This window comes from Erigeron canadensis, chromosome 9, assembly GCF_010389155.1.
Source record: "Erigeron canadensis isolate Cc75 chromosome 9, C_canadensis_v1, whole genome shotgun sequence".
NCBI classification, from domain to species: Eukaryota; Viridiplantae; Streptophyta; class Magnoliopsida; order Asterales; family Asteraceae; genus Erigeron; species Erigeron canadensis.
The window spans coordinates 14,495,393-14,516,326 of record NC_057769.1 but is presented as its reverse complement, the minus strand read 5'-3'; the positions used below and the strand labels follow the sequence as shown (position 1 = coordinate 14,516,326).

General features: G+C 31.0%; 2 protein-coding genes and 1 long non-coding RNA gene across 3 annotated transcripts; 1 reads left to right on the top strand and 2 right to left on the bottom strand.

Annotated features, from left to right (window-relative positions):
* Nucleotides 1–3,941: 3,941 nt before the first annotated feature.
* LOC122582992 (annexin D4) lies at nt 3,942–9,678 on the bottom strand. Its single transcript, XM_043755425.1, has 6 exons — nt 9,612–9,678; nt 9,066–9,238; nt 8,683–8,901; nt 7,921–8,145; nt 4,383–4,454; nt 3,942–4,292 (listed from the first exon to the last, which is right to left on the bottom strand). The coding sequence occupies exons 1-6, from the start codon at nt 9,655–9,657 to the stop codon at nt 4,077–4,079; spliced, it is 951 nt and encodes a 316-aa protein (XP_043611360.1). The 5' UTR covers nt 9,658–9,678; the 3' UTR covers nt 3,942–4,076.
* A 1,765-nt stretch (nt 9,679–11,443) lies between these two features.
* LOC122583961 lies at nt 11,444–13,496 on the bottom strand. The gene is made up of 3 exons (XR_006321362.1): nt 13,380–13,496; nt 13,178–13,228; nt 11,444–11,929 (listed from the first exon to the last, which is right to left on the bottom strand). It is a non-coding gene; the product is annotated as an uncharacterized LOC122583961 (long non-coding RNA).
* Nucleotides 12,430–20,003, top strand: LOC122583960 (annexin D3). Its single transcript, XM_043756329.1, has 6 exons — nt 12,430–12,629; nt 12,757–12,902; nt 18,354–18,581; nt 18,980–19,192; nt 19,490–19,579; nt 19,674–20,003. Exons 1-6 carry the CDS (start codon nt 12,554–12,556, stop codon nt 19,869–19,871), a joined length of 951 nt encoding a protein of 316 aa, XP_043612264.1. The 5' UTR covers nt 12,430–12,553; the 3' UTR covers nt 19,872–20,003.
* Nucleotides 20,004–20,934: the final 931 nt, after the last annotated feature.

Genomic DNA, 20,934 nt, shown 5'->3' with positions numbered 1-20,934 from the left:
AGTGCCGCTGGTCAGGAGAACCAGCGCCGCTAGACCATTCTAGTATACATCCAGCGTCGATGGGAGGTCATCTCCAATGCCACTAGTAAATGCATCTAGCATAGGATTTTTCCTAAAACATATAAATACTCACTTAAAATGTACCCGCCAGAAAGACACACACGCATACAGGTCGAAGGTAGCAGGTAAGAGGTCGAAATTAGGGTTCCCGGAACATTCCAAATCCGATCTAACATCATCAATCATCAAGGAATCCAACCTAGTGATTCAATATCACACAGTTTCTATTCTTCAATCTCTTACAGCTTTCTTTAGATTTTATGTTATTTCATTTTATCAAATTGTTAATGGCTACTCTCTTAATGAGTAGCTAAGTTTTTAAACATTCATTCTGATGATGTAAACATGATTTGATTGTTGTTTATTTTTTTTATTGTTGAACCATTTCTATACTAAATCGCAGATCCATGTTTGTTTCAGTCTAAATATATTATTTGTTTTCATATACAAACGTTTTTAGTGGTTTGTTTAGGGTCATCTGGTCTAGCATCCTTAGAGTCATTGAATCTGTTTGTGAAATGTTAATCCATCTTTAACTAATGTAATCATTTTATCTATAACTAGAAATTTGATGGGAAACTAATAATTAACTCAAATGAGCTTGTGTTTTATTAAACTTTTTTAGTTTATCTGACGAACGAAAATCGGACCGGGTGATTAAAATAATTAGTGTCTAGTGAATTTTACAAGGATCTTGACTTACATAAAAGATTTCAGTCACAGTTACAAGCTCAGTTTTTAAAGCTCAAAGAGTGACCTTAGCAGGAATCTCACTAAAGGGTTTGCCTAGTTGAAAGATAGTGAAGCTAAATAATTTAGTGTATCTAACGGGAATCCGAATGTGAAAAGAGTCGTTCAATGATCATAATCCATAACGCTTTCTGCATGTGAAGTGAAACCAAATGAATGTTAGTTTTAATATCATTGTCTTGTTTTAGCAGTAATGATCTTAGGTTTCTCGCTAGACCAAACGGTTGCAACCTTGCGGTATTACTAGAATTATGTCTTTACTTTTATTTGCATTTTTAAAAAACTAGGAACCCCCAACTTTAGTTTCATTTTAATTAATCTGAATTCCTTTAGTCAGTCCCTACGAACAAACCTAGAACTACCTAGACTATACTATTACTTAGACAGGGTCCACTGCCTAACTATGTGATAATCTTAGACTAGTGACTCCTTGGTTTATAAACTTAAAATTTTGATAAATCACACGCATCAACCGGCACAAGTGAATAATGGTTTTTCCCTTGCGGAAGATGATGGACAACCACCACTAGTCCCTAAGCCAAAACCTCCGGTTGTACCTCCACAACCACAACAACCTCACCTCAATAACAACCGCAAGTAAAAGAGGCCTTACCTAATGCATAGATGGTGCAAGAGTTACTGAAGTTGCTGAGAACATTGATGGTACAACCGCAAGTAAAAGAGGTATGTAGATGATGGTAACATTGATCCTGAAGTTGCTGAGAACATTCTTGTAAGAGAACATAAGCCAGAAGGTGACTTAGCTCAGATTGCAAACTATAATGCTCAAGCTCACAAGCAAGACGATGTTATTGAAGAGATTGATTAGTATGTATGTGAAGAGGGAGCTCCAGTTGATTGAGAATATGGTGTGGGTGATCATGGAGTTGGTGGCGATGAGATAGATGTTGAGTTGAATAGTTCTAGCAAAGATGTCATTGAAGACAAATCAGAGAATGAGAGTGTGATGATGACAGTAACAATCAGGGATGGCAAGGGGTCGGGTATGGTCTAGGTTTCAGTAATCCCGAACCCGATTAAAAATCCCCGTCCCAAACCCGACGGGTCTCCGTTTACTTATTTACCGTCATGTAACGGGTTTCCCCACGGGTAATCGGGTATTCATTAATTTTATTAACCAAGTGTAACGAATAAAATGAGCTCAGTTTCTTCTGTCATGACAACATTAGGACATAATATTTGATGTCTAATATATCTACGGATCTCGCATTGATGAAACAAATAAAAAGAAATACGATTAAAACATATGATATATAGCTAGAGATTTAGACACAAGTTTCTCTATATGAGTCATGACAAATACATATTGCTCAACTCAAGTTTCGAAGTTTAAAGTCCTTGTAAACCACTAGTCAGTATGTAAAACTATGTATATTATGCATGTTATATGATAGCAGTAGGGTTCGGGTATACAGGTTTGGGGCGGGTTTCGGGTATACGGATCGGATATGCGGGTTTTTATCTATCCGGACCCGAACCCGCAAAAAAACTTAAAACAGTCCCCATACCCGGCCCTAAAACCGCAGACCCGGCCCCAAACCCGACCCTAAAATCTCGGATTTCGGTTTTCCCCGTCAGGTACGGGTTCTTTTGCCATCCCTAGTGACAATGATGGCATAGATCCAAAGATAGAACTTGATGGCATAGATATAGTCATCAAAATCAAAAATAAAGGCTCGGGGTTATCAAGATTTTGGTTATGAGCCTGAAGGTGAGTTATGAACACCTTCAAAGCAAAGGAAGAGGTATTGAAGATTTGCTTCAGTTGGTAACTCGAGAGATGCAGAGATAGTTAGACAGTATGAAGGGGAAAAGGTTGCAACTACAACAACAGAGTTAGATGTGAGTGAGGACCGTTGAGAAAACTAAGGTTCATACTACTGCAACCACTTTAAAGACACCAATCAAGGCAACTGATAAGATTCTAGAATAGACAAAAGAGGCAAGTCCAGAGAGACAATCATTGTTTAAGATGCCAATTAACACAGGATAGTTTGAGACAGGGTATAGAGCCAGGTCACAAGATAAAGTGAAAAAGCAGAGACATTGATAGTTCTCCTGGACAAACTATGAGCATCTTAGAGAGTTCAGTAATGATTACAAGTATTGTATCTATCGAGCCTATGACAAGCACCTCATCTGTTTCCACCACTTCTACCTCTATTCCATCAATGTTTAGTTTGGGTGCTTCAAGACCCTTTCATACTATCCAAGCACATCTCATGATTCGATTTTTGTAGATGTTGAGCTGACATAACTTAAGGGAAAGTACAGTATATTGGAAGCTCTTGTAGAGTACCTACTAACAGATATGAAGACTCAAAAGCATGAACATGACAAAGAAATGAACCGATTGAAAAGCATAGTCGGTGAGTTGAGTGTTGAGCTAGAGATGACGTGAAATATCATATTAGGAATTGGTAATGCTTTAATGATTGTTTCCGTTATGTTTTAATGCCATCAGGCGAAAATTTTTTGAAGTCCATATTTTTAAAAGTTGGGTGTGATAACTAACTTTGTTAATGGGCCTATAATATCCGATAGGAAAAGTAAAAAAATGTACGCAAAGCCAAGGAACATTAATAATATATATATATATATATGGGGACAATCAAATAAGAACAGTCCTAACATAAGAACACGGTGAGAACACTTAAAAATCACATTTTGATGCCTTAAAAGTCCATAAAACTAATATAGTGTATAACTAATTATCATTTTAAGTATTTAACAACACATTGGTATGTCAAAATCGAGAAAATCATATTTTTTTTGTTTTGTGCATCCAAAAAATCATTATAAGTGTTTAACAACACATTGGTATGTCAAAATCGAGAAAATCATATTTTTTGTTTTGTGCATCCATCTTGGATACATATTCATCAAAATGATGCATCCAACAAAAAACGTGATTTTTTCGATTTTGACGGATTAATGTGTTGTTAAACACTTAAATAATGATAATTAGTTATGCACTATGTTAGTTTTATGGACTTTTAATGCATCAAAATAATGTTTTTAAGTGTTCTCATCATTCTTATTTTAAGAGTGTTCTCACCGGAGTGTTACCATATATATATATATATATATATATAATGACTATAAATAGAAGCTTCAAATGATATCCATTATTCAAGTTTACAAACCTGTGCAACAAATCGAATTCATAAAATCATATGAAGGTTTATTTTCAAGCATTCTGTCATATGGAAATGAGAGTGTTGATAATATTTTGAAGTGCAGAGTTATATTTTCTCTTCCCTGAAGATCAATGATAGCAGAAAATCTTTGTAGTTTCCATTGGTTGCACCATCAATCCTTTCCGACAACTTGCATTTATAAGTGCGATAGTATTCCTCTTTGATATACTTCATATCAATGTCAGCTCGAGTAACAATCACCCTAGTAAGACCTTCTCTTGTGTTCTCGTCAGCCTCTTTCACCATTGCTGCTTCCATCACCTAACAAACAGTTAAGAAGTTGATCAGTATACATTTATACTATACAATACCAACTTTTACATAATTAATGTGAAATAAAGTTTAATTCACCTTGGAAAAGTAAGCAGGTGGTATACAAAAGCATTCAACTATATCACTCAAGATCAAGGCTGCTTGAAGATCCTGCAACATAAGATATTTATGATCATTAAAACGAGTTAAATATGAACCCAAACTATTTACTGTTATCGTGTCCTTTTGTACTACTCCAAAATTAACTCGAATAGCGGACGAAATCTAAGACTTCGCAAAAATACTTTACCTCATAAAACATGAATCCTAGTAACCCAAGACTTGAATAAGCTTGTTTTATAAGTGGATATTAAGTTAGTTTTTACAATATATCATTTAACTTATCAGTTTGATTGATTATTTTGAAATCATATTTAACTTGTTAGTTTATAACTGGTTTTTATGATTTAAAATAAATTTGGAAAAATAAACATAAAGATATGTGATGCGTTTATATCTCATCAGCTCTACCTCATCACTTTCTAAAACTGATTTATAAACACACTTCAACCAACAACACTTAAATTCCTAATCACTCTATTATCCAACTATTTATCAAATTACAATGAGATGAATGAATGACTTAAATTAGTTGGAGACCGATAACCTTTACTCTTCGCCTCTACTTTCCTAGTTAACTTTTGTCCATGTTGGACACAACTTTCTTTTTCTTGAATAGTTTAATGTATCTCTAAGTGTATATACTAAAAGGGAAACCTTTCAAAATGAGTAAACTTGAACCCTTAAATTAAGCTTGACTTTTAACTAGGGAATTAGATCAAAATACAGATATCATGTATTTATTTTAGAGAACAAATTATGGTTTTAATTTTATTTTAATAAGTCATTAATTATGGAAACTAACTCTTACATTCTATATAATTACAAAAAGTAATTATTTTCATTATATAAATATGATGATAAAAAATTCTTATATTTTATACTATTATTTTTTAAACCGCTCTTTGATTTTTACACGTTTCCTTTTGTTATGTCGTATGTTGTTATCAAATTATGATTTTATATCAAATTTTAATCATCTCAGTAATAAATATGAAAAGGAATAAATAGGTAGAAATTGGTTATAAGTTTTTAGTTTTACATCGTTAGTATCTTATGATATTCAAATAGAAGATATTAATTTTTGTATATGGTTCTTAAAATAATAAAAATATAAATGATTTTAAAAATGACAACATCATCATTTTTATAACATCCTTTATACATGTTTGTTGAATTACGATGTTATACAAATTTAACATGCATGTCAATAAAACTTTCATTTAACTTTATACCATTATTGTACATTATTTTATATGGACCTACTATAGAAACCTCATTTATTAAAGAAACACTATATCATTAATTTTTGGTCAAACTTTTTTTTTCATTTATATTTTCAATGTGCTATTTAAAAAAGTTTATAACAAACATTAACATTAATTACAACATATTAATTCTGCTCAAACATTACATTTAATACATCAAATTAAAATTAATTACATATCTTTATATATATATTAAATAATATTAATAATCCAATTATATAAATTTTATGTTTTTTAATTATTATTATTATTATTTTAAGTCATGTAAAAGATTAATGGATTGATTACAAAGTCAAGGCCAAAGCTTCCCTTTTAAGAGTCTGTCGGTGTGAATATATGGGAGATTAAAATATTTGAAAAAATTAATTATGTTAATAAAAAGAACATGTTATAAGTACTCTCATATGCTAAGATGGGTTAGTTTGTAAATTTTTAATTTTCTATTTCACCTATACAACGTTTAAATTTATATGATCAACTTTGTCCGCATGAAATAGTTTTTATCGATATAACTGATTTGATATTTTAATGTCATTGTATTTGGTATTGTTTTTGAAATATTTATTTTTGATTAGTGTTGCATGTTTGATTTTTACATAAAAGAATATTTAAAAAAAAAGTTTATTAAGAAACATATGTTGTACTTTTTATTTAAAATATTAAAAAAAGTTCATTAAGAAACATATACATTATGTTAATGAAATAAAGTTAAAAATTGGTTAGAAATGAAAAAAAAAATAATAAATGAGGTTTTATTTAGTGAGATATTTAATAATTAGGAAGGAAAAAAAATATTTTGATAAGATAATTAGTTAAACTAATGATTATATAGGTGTGTATCTAGCATATTGGTGAATTTTTAGACACTCTAATTTTATAACAATATATAATAAGGTTTTAGGTAAAATAAAAAGAGTATTAACGTAGAACAAATAAAACAATAGGTTTCTTTCATTGAAAATCACAGTGCATCATGAAAATCATCATGCATCATTTGTCTCGTGAATCTTCATGCATTATTTTAACCATGATCTAAGGGTCAATATATTGTCTTATTTGTTTTATTTAGTACTTCCGCATATAAATTATAACAATTAATACATTGAGATTTGTGTCTTATTAAACACGTTGAGATTTAGAATCTGAACATTGATATATATATATATAATCTTAATCTTAACGTGTCTTATTTAACACGTTAAAATGTGTATAAAAGATATATAATTATTGTACAATATTTTATTTAACATTCGTATATTATGCCACATATAATCAAGTTATCTATATTTCCTATATAAACAAGTTACCCCTCTCCAAATTAAACACTCTACCTTTAAATTTTCTATTTTACCCTTTTAATTTACACTACCTTTAAATTCCCTATTTTACCCTTTTAATATACTCCCTATATAAACAAACTACCCCTCTCCAAACTAAACATTCTACCTTTAAATTCCCTATTTTACCCTTTTAAATTCCCTATTCCCTCTCCAAATTAACCAGCTTTTTTTCCTATGCTCCGCCACATCGCGCAGGTACAAAGCTAGTTTTTTTATAAACACATACTCCCTTCGTCCCAATTTAAATGTCCTATTTTGACTTTCGAAGTCTTTCTTTCGTAACTTTGACCGTAAATTGTTTCGTGTGTGTGAAGCCATAATTGGTGTAAAATATATGAATAGATTGAGCTTTGGATGTATTTTTCATTGATATAACTTTTATTAAGTATTATATTATACAAACAAAAATACTTACGGTCAAAGTTAGAGTAGAAAGACTCAACAAATCAAATGAGGACACTTAAATTGGGACGGAGGGAGTAATTTTTATAATAAAAACAGCCCTGTCATTGTCATTTATTATCAAAACGTGTTTTGTTAACATTAATAATCATGTGGATAGCACGTCTTATTTGGTCCCTACTAATTTATGATCTCGGATTCTTATCAAATTTTAAAGCACGTTCTTAGAACTTTGAACAATTCAAGAACACGTACCCATACTTTGATGAATTTGTAGATCAAGATAAAATTGATTACCTTAAGATAAAAACCTATAACCTATGTAGTAATCTATTTTTTATTAATTTTTTTTTTTTTTGGTTAGTAGATGATGATATGCATGAGCATTGTTGCATTAGTATTTAGTTTCATATAAGTAAATCGAGGCCTCGAAGCCCCAAAACCTTTATGTAGTAAATACCGTCAAATCAAGAGTCTCTATATTGTTTAATTTATCAGAAGGGTTACCTCATAGACAGAGCTGCCACTGATTTCTTTGTAATACTTGAACAATGAATTGATATGTAGTTTGCTTCTGGTCGCTAATATAGTGACAACATCATCATCCAAGAGAGGGTTCTTTTTGTTGGCGTTTTTCAAAGCATTCAAGAAAGTTTTGGCTTCAACTTTTGCAACTTCTTCATTCACTTTTGGACCTTCGTAACGATAGGCACTAACCAGTGCTACCAAAAGCTGTTTAACAATACATACGACTACCATTTTAATACCATATATATACAAGATATATAGAATGAAAGAATTGGCAAGAGATAGTATCACTGTCAATTACATGTATTGTTTAGCAATATAGCTAATGCGTAGCAACTAGCAAGATTTTACTATTTGCATTTACTCGACTAATTATTTATCTATTGCGTTTAATTAGTATTCAAAATTGGGATAAGTATCTTCTAATGTAACAAACTTTGAACGAATGTCTATAGTAGGAAATAACTAAAGTTGTGTGTATTGTATGTAAACAACTCGAAAATAATGTTTATTGTATGTAAGAAAATGTATTCAACCAATTAAAATCAGACAAGTGGCACCTTTATATGGTTGTCACGTATGTTTTCTTACATACAATAAACATTTTTTAAAGTTGTTTACATACAATACACAAAACTTTAGTTATTTCCCTACTATAGACATTCGTCCAATGTTTGTTACATTCTAGGATACTTATCCTTTCAAAATTAAGTTTTTCAAAAGTAGTTACCGAGTACCGACCTTGCGTTCATCTGTAGTGACATAAGAAGCAACATCTTCTTCAATGGAACGTTCAAAGAGGGAGTGATAAGCTCGTCTTGCACCAAGTAGCTCTTCTGAAGATCTTGTGCATGCGATCTCTACGATGACGTTATACGATTTCGGCCCATCTAACAGTGCATCATTCATCAACCGAGCATCCCTTTCCCATGGGTGCATTGTCCACAATACCACTGCATTCTGAAAAACAAAAAAAATCCATATATAACAGGATAAGTAATCTCATACCCATTATTTGTTCATTACACATGATATATTAATCCATCAATTAGATAATTAATTTATTGACATTTGTTACTAAATCTATTTGACAGTTGCACACAAGATGTATACTATATACTTACTTTAAAGCGCAAAAAGTTAGTATTTAATTGCTTAATTTGATGTTGCACCAATTTCTCGAAACAACGATCATCCTCGCCAAAGAAACGTGGAGTCCCTAATCTGAATGATTTTAGCTCATCTTTATCCCACTTCCCCAATATTGATATCAGTGACTTCTCATCGATTCCAAGTCCTACAAATTGCAACAAACTAGCTTAATAATTAATTTGTAATTTGCGGCCTCCTCATATATGTTTCTAATGTTCTCACAACCAACATATAAATTAATGGATCGAAGAGTGAAATCATATCGTTAATAATCATGATTAACTTGTATTATATTTATGGGAACTAATATTAACTTGAACCACGTACGTACGACTTTCTTAAAACAATATGAAATTTGACTGAATTTATTAAATTTATTATTAAGTCTATTAAAAAGTTATCTAGTAATTTCTTTAATTTACTATGAAATTATTAATAATAATAATAACATGGAGTAATAATAATAACAATAATAATAAACTATTAGAGGATAGTGAATTAATTAAAATAAAGGGGACCTGAGAAGGCTTTGTTGACAGTTACAACTTCTTCAGGAAAAGCCATTTCTGACACACACACAATATATGTGACGAGGAGGACAATGAGGCAAGCTCGCTAGTTAACTGGCTATTTATATGCATTTTTCAATCATTCAATACTTATGACTTGCGATTTTCTGTAGTTTTTTATTCAATATACAGTAGTATAAAAGCAAAAATATAAATCCTACCTAAGACGAGATATGGATCTTTTATACGTTTTTCTAGATGTATAATTTATATATGTATTTGTACAGCTGGCCAGTTTTAATAGATTATTATTTATCCGATTAGGTAGACGGTTGACCAATCAACATTTTTAAGCTATAAATTTATTATATAGGCTAGAGATAAACTTCAAATAAACATACCAATATAGATAACAAATATCTAAAATCATTTAATTAAATGTTAACATGTAAATAATAAAAAAAAACTTTAACAATAAGTCGGTATTCGACATTAGGAGACACCTCACCATATAATGATAAAGTCCTGTACGTAGTCTAAGTTACGAGATATAAACTATGAACCGTTACACGTAATTCAAAAGAAAACCCTCAGGACATATCACTCTCGAAAGTCGAACACATGACCTAAGGTATCCAGCCAATTGGTCTAGCCTTCATTGTTCAAGATTAATTAGTCCACTAAGCAGCCCACAATAACATTTTTTGTTAAACAATATTTGAAAGTGTGTTACCTCCATTGATATATGTTTAGATCCAATATGCACTTAAATGTTTTTAGGTGGAGGCTCAACCCTCTCATCTCCCTTAAACTATCTAATTAAATTATTCCACCTCATTTCAATTCTTCAACCTTTTTTTAGTGGCAACCATTACTCTTAATTTTTTCTTCACATTTTAATAATTCATCCTTAACATTTATAAATTTTACATAACTAACCCTTTTTTAATTTATATGTTTTATTAATAACAAAACACATTACATGTTGGAAAAAAAACTCATGCTAAAATTTCACTTTGCTAAAAAAAATAAGAAGCTAAAAGGTTAGAGAAAAAAAACAATATAAACATACACAACAGTTAAAAAAATAATAAATAATAAATAAAAGAAAGAGTTTGGTAGATTTGTCACTTTATACCCCTGGCGTGTCTAAGTGTATACTCAAATGACAATTTGAAATAATTAAGGGTGTTCACGGTTCAAGAACCGGACTGAACCGGACTTGTACAAGACCGAACCGAGGACCGTTTGTTCAGAAATTTAAAACCGAGGACCGGACCGATGTCTTCGGTTCGGTCCATGCTCAGTTTATATTCGGTTTTCGGGTCTAAAAGGTTGGACCGAGGACCAAGTGTTGAGCTTTATTTTTAGTCATGTTTGTTTGATTTCAGCCATACTTTTTGAGTTTTTGTTGTTCATGAATAATAATGCAAGCAAGTTGCTTATCTAGAAATATTTATATGAGATATATCATACATATATGTTTTTGAGTTTTAATAAGAAGTCAAGAATCCAAGCCATATAGCAAAATGCCCAATGTACTAGTGTACTAATGCAGATTGCAGTGAATCAAGTATGCAACACGAAAATATGGACAATGACTTTTGGAGTTTTGATATAATATTAATACATTACAAGCTTCTACAAGTTGGACCACTTGTACCAAAATCCATACAAGTCCATTTTAAACTTTAACTTTAGATCAAACCAACAATTTCTATATAATTTGATACAATCATACACAGTACAGTTCAGAGCTGAGTACCTGCGTGGCTGCGTCTCTGACCTGAGTACAAGCTAACATTTATGCATTCATAATTTGCATTCACAATAACAAAAAATGCTTCAAAAAATAAGATTAAGCTCAATAGTACAGAAAGTGTCAATCTTAGTAGCAAATAAAGTCTCAAAAACACCAAATAATAAGAAAAATACTTGTCACAATTAAAAAGTCTCAAAATCCCTGCTTAAACTTATATTGAATATTTGAAAATTTGAATTATAGGCAACATATACCTCGGTTCGGTCCAAACCGAAGGTTTTCTCGGTTTAACAGGGACCGAACCGAGAACCGAATGACATGAAATTAAGGAACCGTGGACTGGACCGATGATCTCGGTTCTACTCGGTTTCGGTCCAAAATCGGTCCGGTTTCTCGGTTTTCTCGGTTTGGACCATAATATGAACGGCCCTAGAAATAATTACACTTTCACCCCTTTCTCCTTCAACCCTGCGAGCTAAGTTCTCGTTGCGATCTCGCTCACATGGCAGCTGAAACCCTCTCCAGCTCGCGAGCCCTCCTCCATCTCGCCCTCCACTCCTTCCCCCTTAGGATACGAAACAATTGAAAACTTAATCACCAATTATCGTTAGTTTAAATGATTAAGATGGATTACCTAATAACTTTAATAATTAAAAATGATGTGTTTAGGATAACAAAAAATTAAGATTTCAATTCATGTTAAATTTATAAGTTTTTACCACCTAAATTGGATTTCCTCATGATTAAAATACCAATGAAGAAACACATGGACTACGGAGCGTAGTTTTCAATCGTCATCATTCTGGAAATTTCTCTTCATATATATTACAAATCGTTATTTATGATTGCTAACATGCATAAGAAAAGAATAAAGAAAAGGAGTAATAAAGATAAATCGTGACAGGTATCAAACTTACCAATTAAAATATAACAACAAATAAAACGTGCAACTTGAGGTCAAACGATTTTTATTTTTTTATTTTTAATCAAAATTATGAGCTGTTAATAATTAATTTTATACAAATAAATAATTACATATTTTAAACTTCATACTTAAAAAAAAATAAGGATTTCTATTTCCCTCAAACAACTCAACTAAAAGCTCTTTATAGAGTTTGAAACAATATTTATATTCCACAATTGTTGTGACAACCTCAACACAACAACAAAGAAGTAAAGAAGGACATCAATGGCTACTTTGCGAATACCACAACAAGTTCCTTCTCCCACTCAAGACTCTGAGACCCTCAACAAAGCTTTCAAAGGTACATTGTTTATTATTCTTTCATTTTTGTTTAATTATATCAACCATATTTATATGAGGTTTGCAAAGAAAATGTATATGTAAGGTTTGTAACAACATAAAGTGATCACGTACGGTGGGTAATTCAGGATGGGGAACGGATGAGAAGAGTGTGATTCAAGTATTGGGTCATAGGAATGCAACCCAGATAAGGGATATTAGAGACACTTACCAACAACTATACAATCAATCTCTTATTGATTCTCTTCATTCTGAGCTTTCTGGTGATTTTCGGGTACGTACCCTTTTCATCCAACTTATACTACTATTATTTGTACGTTGCATACTCTATTCCATATCCATCATATGAAAAAAAAAAAAAAAAAGTAATGCTGGGAACCCTAGCCTCGCTACCACAATTGGATACCCATCGACCCATCCCGTATGAGCCCTATGATGCCGGTAAAATACCTCCATCTATTATGGACTAATGAATATATAGAATGTGTTAATTAGTTTGAAGTTTGTATTAAAAGTTATGGCATATTATACTTGAAATGAATCCATTACCTTGTAAAATGATTCATATGTTCATTCTCTTCTAGCTTTATGTCAAATGTCCTGTGAAATATATAGTCTTTAGAAATTAGATAATTTAAGTTTCAGAGAATTACTCTGTACATGTTAGTTTAATTATATATGTGTGTGTGTATGTAGAGATAATAGATTAATAGCTACATAATTAGAAGAATGAAGCAATTTGATTATTGACCTTAATCGTCTTCGTTCCGGCAAAGGATTTAGCTTTTGCTTCTTATCATATTGTGTAAAAGGCCAGCTACAGCAACTGCGAGATATGTTGAAATGAAAATCCATTTCGAAATATAGTGGAAATAAAGAAGTTGACTTTTGGTTCATATGAACTAACCTTATCTATACATAATTCCTTCTCCATTCAACTCTCTATGCACTACTTTTACTTCACATACTTATTTCCTGAAATCCCCAAAATTACCCATAAAAAAAAACCCCACAATTACCTAAAATCTCCATTATGATATTCAACGCCAAATTTATTGCTGAAGGTATTACTACAGTTAAGAAAAAAAACATCTTAATTATCATAGATTATATCACAAAATGTTTAAACAATAATTACCTTTTTTTATTTGTATTAAATTTTAATCTTTGACTATTTATTTTTTTAATTGTTCTGACCTTCTCCCCTACAATTGTATGTTTCATACAATTGTAAGTGGTTATTTTTCATGGTTAGTTTTTGCACTTTATTATTATTTCTTGCAACTAATCCATGACTTATTTTTAGAATAATGGATATGGTTAGATGTTGTATTAACGCATTTCATGAAAGTAACCTGAACGCTATAAACCGTTACAGCATCCGGCGCGTTATAGATCATCGTCGATGCAACACGCGAAATATTAAAGCAAACTACCCTTCCCCCATTCAACTTTCTACCTTTGAATTGTGTAATTTACCCTTCTAAATTACACTACCTTCACATACCTTATCACTGAAATTTTGAAATTACCTCCTTAAAAAAAACCCACAATTACCTAAAACCTCATTGTGATAAAAACTCCATTCTACTATAAAATTATTACTAAAGGTATTGCTACGGATATGAAAAAAAAAAACATCTTGATTGCCATAGATTATGTCAAGAAATGTTTAAATAATAATTACCATTTTATAACTCACGAAATTATTAACCAGTTATATATGTCATTTTTTATATTCGTACTAAATTTTAATCTTTGACTATTTATTTTTTTAATTTCCTGACCTCCTCCACTACAATTGTATGTTTCATACAGTTATAAGACTTTATTTTTCATGGTTAGTTTTTTGCCCTTTATTATTTTGTGCAATTAATCCGTGATTTATTTTTAGAATAATGAATTCGGTTAGGTGTTGCATTAACGAATCTCATGAAAATAACTTGAACACTATAAACCGTTACAGAATCTGTAGCGTGTGAGCACCAATCTAATGATCATTGATGAGTTTCCATCAAAAAGATTACACAATAAACTAGGCTAGTACGTATTAAAATATCTCAATATATAATCTACATTTCTTGATGCCAAAAATTAACAACTTTTTTTAGATGCGAGAATTTTGCACTGTCTTCGTTCTAAATTTTAGCCGGGAACGGTAAACTTAAGAAAACAAGCTCACCACACCTTTTTATGTTAGTATTTCAGAAAATGATTGTGTATTTCTAAATTACACCATCAAAAACTATCTAATTAAATGATAATCGGTAAATATAAATATTATTATTGTTGGGACACAATGTAATATTTTAAATTTTTAAATCGTGTGTTTTAATTTCTTTTGTCTGAAACGATATTAATGAACATAAGAAGTACCCATAAACATAAAAAGTTAAAGGGTTCATTTAGCTAGTCTTTTTAATTTATATATCAATTAAATATTGTACAAACTTATTGAATATTATAAATTTTTGATATTTTTTCTATTCAAAAATCAACTAAATTAACTATAAACTTTTATATATCCACAGTAACAGTCGATAACTTAAAAATTAATAATAGTGGTTATCACCATTGTATCGTACAGGTATAGTGATAGTTACATATAATAGGCCTAATTATTTCTATTCATTTTATTTTATGCATTTATTTTCTTGCAACAATCAACAAGATATGCGTGTACCGGGAGGTTGGGTAGTCGCATAAATTTAATAAACTATAATATATTAAAATTAACTCTAAATTTCATAATAAATGACAATCATGCAAATTTCATGTTCCAGCTAATCGAACCTCAGCATCAATATTAATATATATATATATATATTAACTAGTGTTCAGATAGTCTCAAGCTATATAAAACTTATCATAATTGTGAAACAAAAAGTGTATGACCAATATCACAACTTAATGAATACGAAAGCTAACGAGGAAACACATAAAAATTAACTCCATATAAATATTAATTCCAGTTTACTTTTTTTTTTTCAACTTTAGTTAAATAAAAAGAGAAACAAATAATGTATGACCAATATCACAACTTAATCAATACGAAACTTAAAGAAGAAACATATGAAAATTAACTCCATATAAATATTTATTCTAGTTTACCCTTTTTTTTCAACTTTAGATAAATAAAAAGAGAAACAAAAAAGATTTCTATTTCTCTGCCTCTGCTGTCGCCGGTCATATATTTGATTCCTTCACCGCCGCCGCCGATTCCTCCGTCTCCGATAATATGATAATTTTGTTCTAATTATTGGTTAAGGTTGAATTGAACTAGTTAAGTTTTTGTTGACTTAATACATTAGTTGTGTTAAATCCTAAACATAACGTGGATCAAATGGTTTTATCTAAAGATATTATTTAAAATTGATATCATGTTTTTCATAAGATCCGAAGTATATCTAGCATACACAAACTAATATAATGAATTGTTCCACCATGCTTAAATAATCATACTAAAACATTCAACATCATCTCAATATGTAGCATCTTCCCCTGATAGAATAACATCGGCTAAAAAATTACACTATTAATGAGTTAGTTTAAAACAGATTCAAAATAATCATAGTCGATATATTAAAATAATCATAATCTTACTCATAGCAAAATTTAACTTTTTATCTAAAATCTTATAGAAAGATATAATCGTAAATTTTAAGTATACACCATTAATGAGCTACTTTCAAAACGATATCAAAATAATCAAAATCAATATATTAAAATAATCAGGATCCTACTCATACCAAATTTAGCTTTTATATCTAAAAGGTTATAGAAAGATATAATCATAAATTCTAAGAGTTAATATAGGTTACAAATACAAAATTTGATATATAATATTTAGATTAGTTAAGTCATATATCACAACTTAATCAATACGAAAGCTAAATAAGAAACATACGGAAATTAACTCCATATAAAAATTGATTTCAGTTTACCCTTTTTTTTAACTTTAGTTAAATAAAAAAATTACAGTTTCTTATATTCTACAAGTGTAAACTATATATAATTTGAAAAATACATACCAATTCATCAACAAAGACCATCTCGAACGTTTTGATTTTTCTTCGGGTTGTTCCACTCCGAAACAGTCCATACATGCACAACACGAAGTCATAAATGAGGGTTAACATGTGTTGGCTTAAGATCTTCAAGATGAACTAATGTGGTTATATTTTTTGTTGTTAAAGAAAAAGTCATAACGAACCTCAAACTAAATTAAAAGAAATAATAATAAAATAACATAAGAATTCAATATTAAAAAATAATAATAAACAGAAAAGTGTAAATTAATTATTTTTAAGTGTAAATTGGTGATGTAAATCAAAAAGTATAATTAATTATTTTTAAATTGGGTTAAAGTGCAAATTGGTGATGGAAAATCAAAAAGTGTAAGTTAATTATTTTTAAATTAGGTTAAAGTGTAAATTGGTGATGGAAAACCAAAAAGTGTAAATTACGAGTAATTGTTTTAGATTGGGGTTAAAGTGTAAATTGGTGATGAAAAACCAAAAAGTGTAAATAATTTAAATTAATATTAATAAAAGTAGAAGATTAATAAGGATTGAGGATTAAGATAAAGGAGGGGGACTAGGGGTGCCAAGTGTACCCCCAACCCCACTTTTAGTTATATTATAGATAGATATATATAAACTTTCTGAAAATCCGATGGGGTGGGGTTTATTCCCGTTAGGACTTAGGACTAAAGGGGTGTAAATGAGTCAATCCTGCTCGCGAATTATTCGATTCGGAAAAAGCTCGTTTCGAGCCGAGCCTAAACGAGCTCGAGTTGAATTCGAACTTAATTATTGACTCGTTTACTAATCGAGCTCGAGCTCGAACTTCAAATACATAACTCGAATAAGCTCGCGAGCCTAAACGAGCTTTCATATATAATATAATAATATATATGCATATTAGACTAACGATCTTTTTTCACGAACTTTTGATAACCGAGCTTAGTTAACTTACCGAACTCGAGCACGAGCTCGAACTTGTAGAGTTTTTTTGACAAGCGAGTCGAGCTCGAGCTTTTTTAAAACATTGCGAGCCGAGCTCGAGCATAAACAATAAGGTTCGATCGAGCTCGAGCCCGAGCTTCTAAAACGAATTCGAGCTCGAGCTTGCCAGTATTGGAGCTCGTTTACACCCCTAGGACTAACTATGAAGTAGTCATTCAAATCTTATTGTTATACTAATTAATCACTCTATAATTTAATCACACATATATCTTATAATATGTAAAAAGTAAAATTATAGAAAGGAGCATCACTAGCAGATTACCGTTAGCTTCAGAGAGAAAACTTTTTAGATTTAAGATCGAGAGATCTCGGTTTAATTTCTCTATTTAGTTTTGGCTTCATCTTACGGTCGAAAATATTTTTTTATAGGTAAAGCCCTAAGTTAAAGGTCCTTAAGCAACCTATCTACCTTTAGGTAAAGATAAAGCTGTTTATGTCATACCCCCCATACGGATACCTCACTTTTGCTGAAAATGGGTACCGTTGTTGTTGTCGTCACATGTAAAATTATAGAAAAATATTTCTAAAATTTACATTTAATGGCCATATAATAAGCTAATTAGCCAAAAGTATGTCTAAACAGTAGCTAGTATATAGGAGATTATCTAAAAAAATTGAGTCATATATGATATATGAACTCTATTTCATGGCAAATAAAATACATGGTAAACTTATCGTAGAAATTTATTCATTGACAGAATGCAGTCATACAGTGGACATACGATCCTGCAGAAAGGGACGCAAGGCTAGCATATAAGGCATTGAAATCGAACAATAAAGGTGTCAATGAACTACAAGTAATAGTTGAAATCTTGTGTGCATATTCTCCTCATCATCTGTTGGCTGTAAGAAAGTCTTATTGTTCCCTCTTTCAATGCTCACTTGAAGAAGACATAATTGCCAATGCCCCATCATCTGTTAAAAAGGTAGTCCCCTTTTGTTTTTAGTTTGTTCTCATGTTTTGTAAAAGTGATTATTTGGATTTTCCACCCATTAATTTATTAAGAAATGGATCCATTTGGGTATTGTTTTATCTCAAAAAGTAACTAAATTGTTTCTTCTTGAAATGGGTTGAATGGTTCAAGAGGATCGAATGTCACTGAAAGACTATTTTTAACGCATTTAACTAGGGGTGTTCTTTGGATAATTTCTCGGATTTTGGATTATTTGGATTCGGATAACAATGACACCTTAACTAACAAGTGTTTTTAAGCCATTCCGATCCAACCCAATTTGACTGTAACAGAAATAACCCATTGCAACCCAAACCAATCACTTTAAGTTGAAAAAATGCTGGTTTCAAGAAATTTTTTGATTAGTGCAGATTCTAGTTGGCTTGGCAAGTTCCTTCAGGTTTGATGGGGCTGTTGTTGATCTGAATGTAGCAGACGATGAAGCCTCTAAGTTACAAGAAGCCATTGCATCAAAACAATTGGATGAAGATGCTGTTGTATGGATACTTAGTACCAGAAATGTGTTCCAACTCAAAGCAACTTTTGATTCCTACCATAAAAAATATGGAACTTTCATTTACGAGGTCAATCACATTTAGTTTGACGCATATATCTCAGAGTATAATCTTTTTCGTATAGTAATGTAGTCAGTGGTGGAGCTACATTGAGGCAAAGGTTGGGCACGGCCAACCAACGAAACATAAATTACTCTTCGGCCCTCTATACGTAAATTCCTGGCTACGCCAGCAGTAGTTTACAAATGTTTTCCTCCAGCCAAACTAATCATTTGTACTCTGGAATTTGTAGTCAAATGTTACTTATTGATCTTAAAAGTTAAAGGGTGGATTCTTTTATTTACTTTGGAATGATTGTTTCGACAGGATATCAACGAATGTGGGGATGAAGTGTTGGAATCTCTTTTGAAAATTCTGATTAGATGCATTGTTTCCCCTGAGAAACATTTTGCTGAGGTAATTTGGTACATTATAAAGCTCATCCTCTTAGTGTCATTGCTAAATCTAAATCAACTTCTTTAATTCTTTTTACTGCTTGTCTAATGACTAGGTGATCAGAGCTTCGGTTAAAGGTTGGGGAACCGATGAAGATTCACTAACAAGAGCAATTGTAAGCCGTGCTGAAATAGATCTGATGAAAGTGAGAGGAATCTATTTTGAGACGTACCAAACAAGCCTTGACAACGCAGTTAAAGATGATACTTCAGGAGATTATCGGGCCTTTTTGGTGGCACTTTTGGGAGAATAATCTCTATTCTGTTGTAACTAAAAGTGACTATTTGATTTAGTTTGGATTATTGTTCGAATATTTGTTGAATGGTGTGTGCTGTTTTTGTATTGTGTATTAGTAATGATAGATCTTCCTAATATACTAGTCTAATTATCCTCTTAACTATAAAATCAATCCATATGGATAACAAGTCCTTTATTTTCCAGAGCAAACTTTTCTTGTTTCTATTTAAGCTGTCATCAACACCATTTACATTTCATTTACAATTTGTGTAATTAAGAAGTAGAAGTATGATAATTTTCTTTTAAAAAAAAGCATTATATATGGGTTAATTGGGTTGACCTAAATCATAAAAAGTTATACTGGTAACGCAAACCGATTAAGTTTTGTGTTATTCGGGTAAACCCAAATAACAACTTGTATACACCAACCTGTTCAAGTCGGGCTAGGTTATTTCCAATACCCCTAATGAGCATTAGAAAAACATTATTTAGTGCAAAACTTATCTTTTATAGTTTTATTACCATTTGTGAGTCTCTTGTATTAGACTTGTACTTATAATTAAAGCAATATATCAAACACAAAATGAGTTTGCTTCTTTGTTCAACAAGCACAACACGAGTTTAGCAATAGGCATAAACCCATTGATGGTATGATATGATAGAGGTTGGTGTTGAGGGGATTGTTAAATCTACAACACCATTCTCACTGCTAACAATAATAAGTTTCAACATTTGCTTTTTTAAAATATACCTCTATCTATTCTATATATACCTAAAATAACTATAATACTTTTTCTTTCTCCTCAAATATTAATCAATCATTTTTTTTCTCTCTCCTCCATAAATCATTTATTCCTACAATTCATTCAAAATCTTTTATCTCAAAAACCGTACATCGATAAATTATAAAAGTTATATGGGTGTTGTTAAAATTTCATGCTCTTTCATTATAGATGTCATTCGATATATTTTCGACAAATTTTTAAATCCGAGGGTAAAGCTCGGTCGGCTAAAGCATTTGGCTATCACACTCCATACCTCCTATGACCTATCATACTCTATGACCTATTACCGCCACT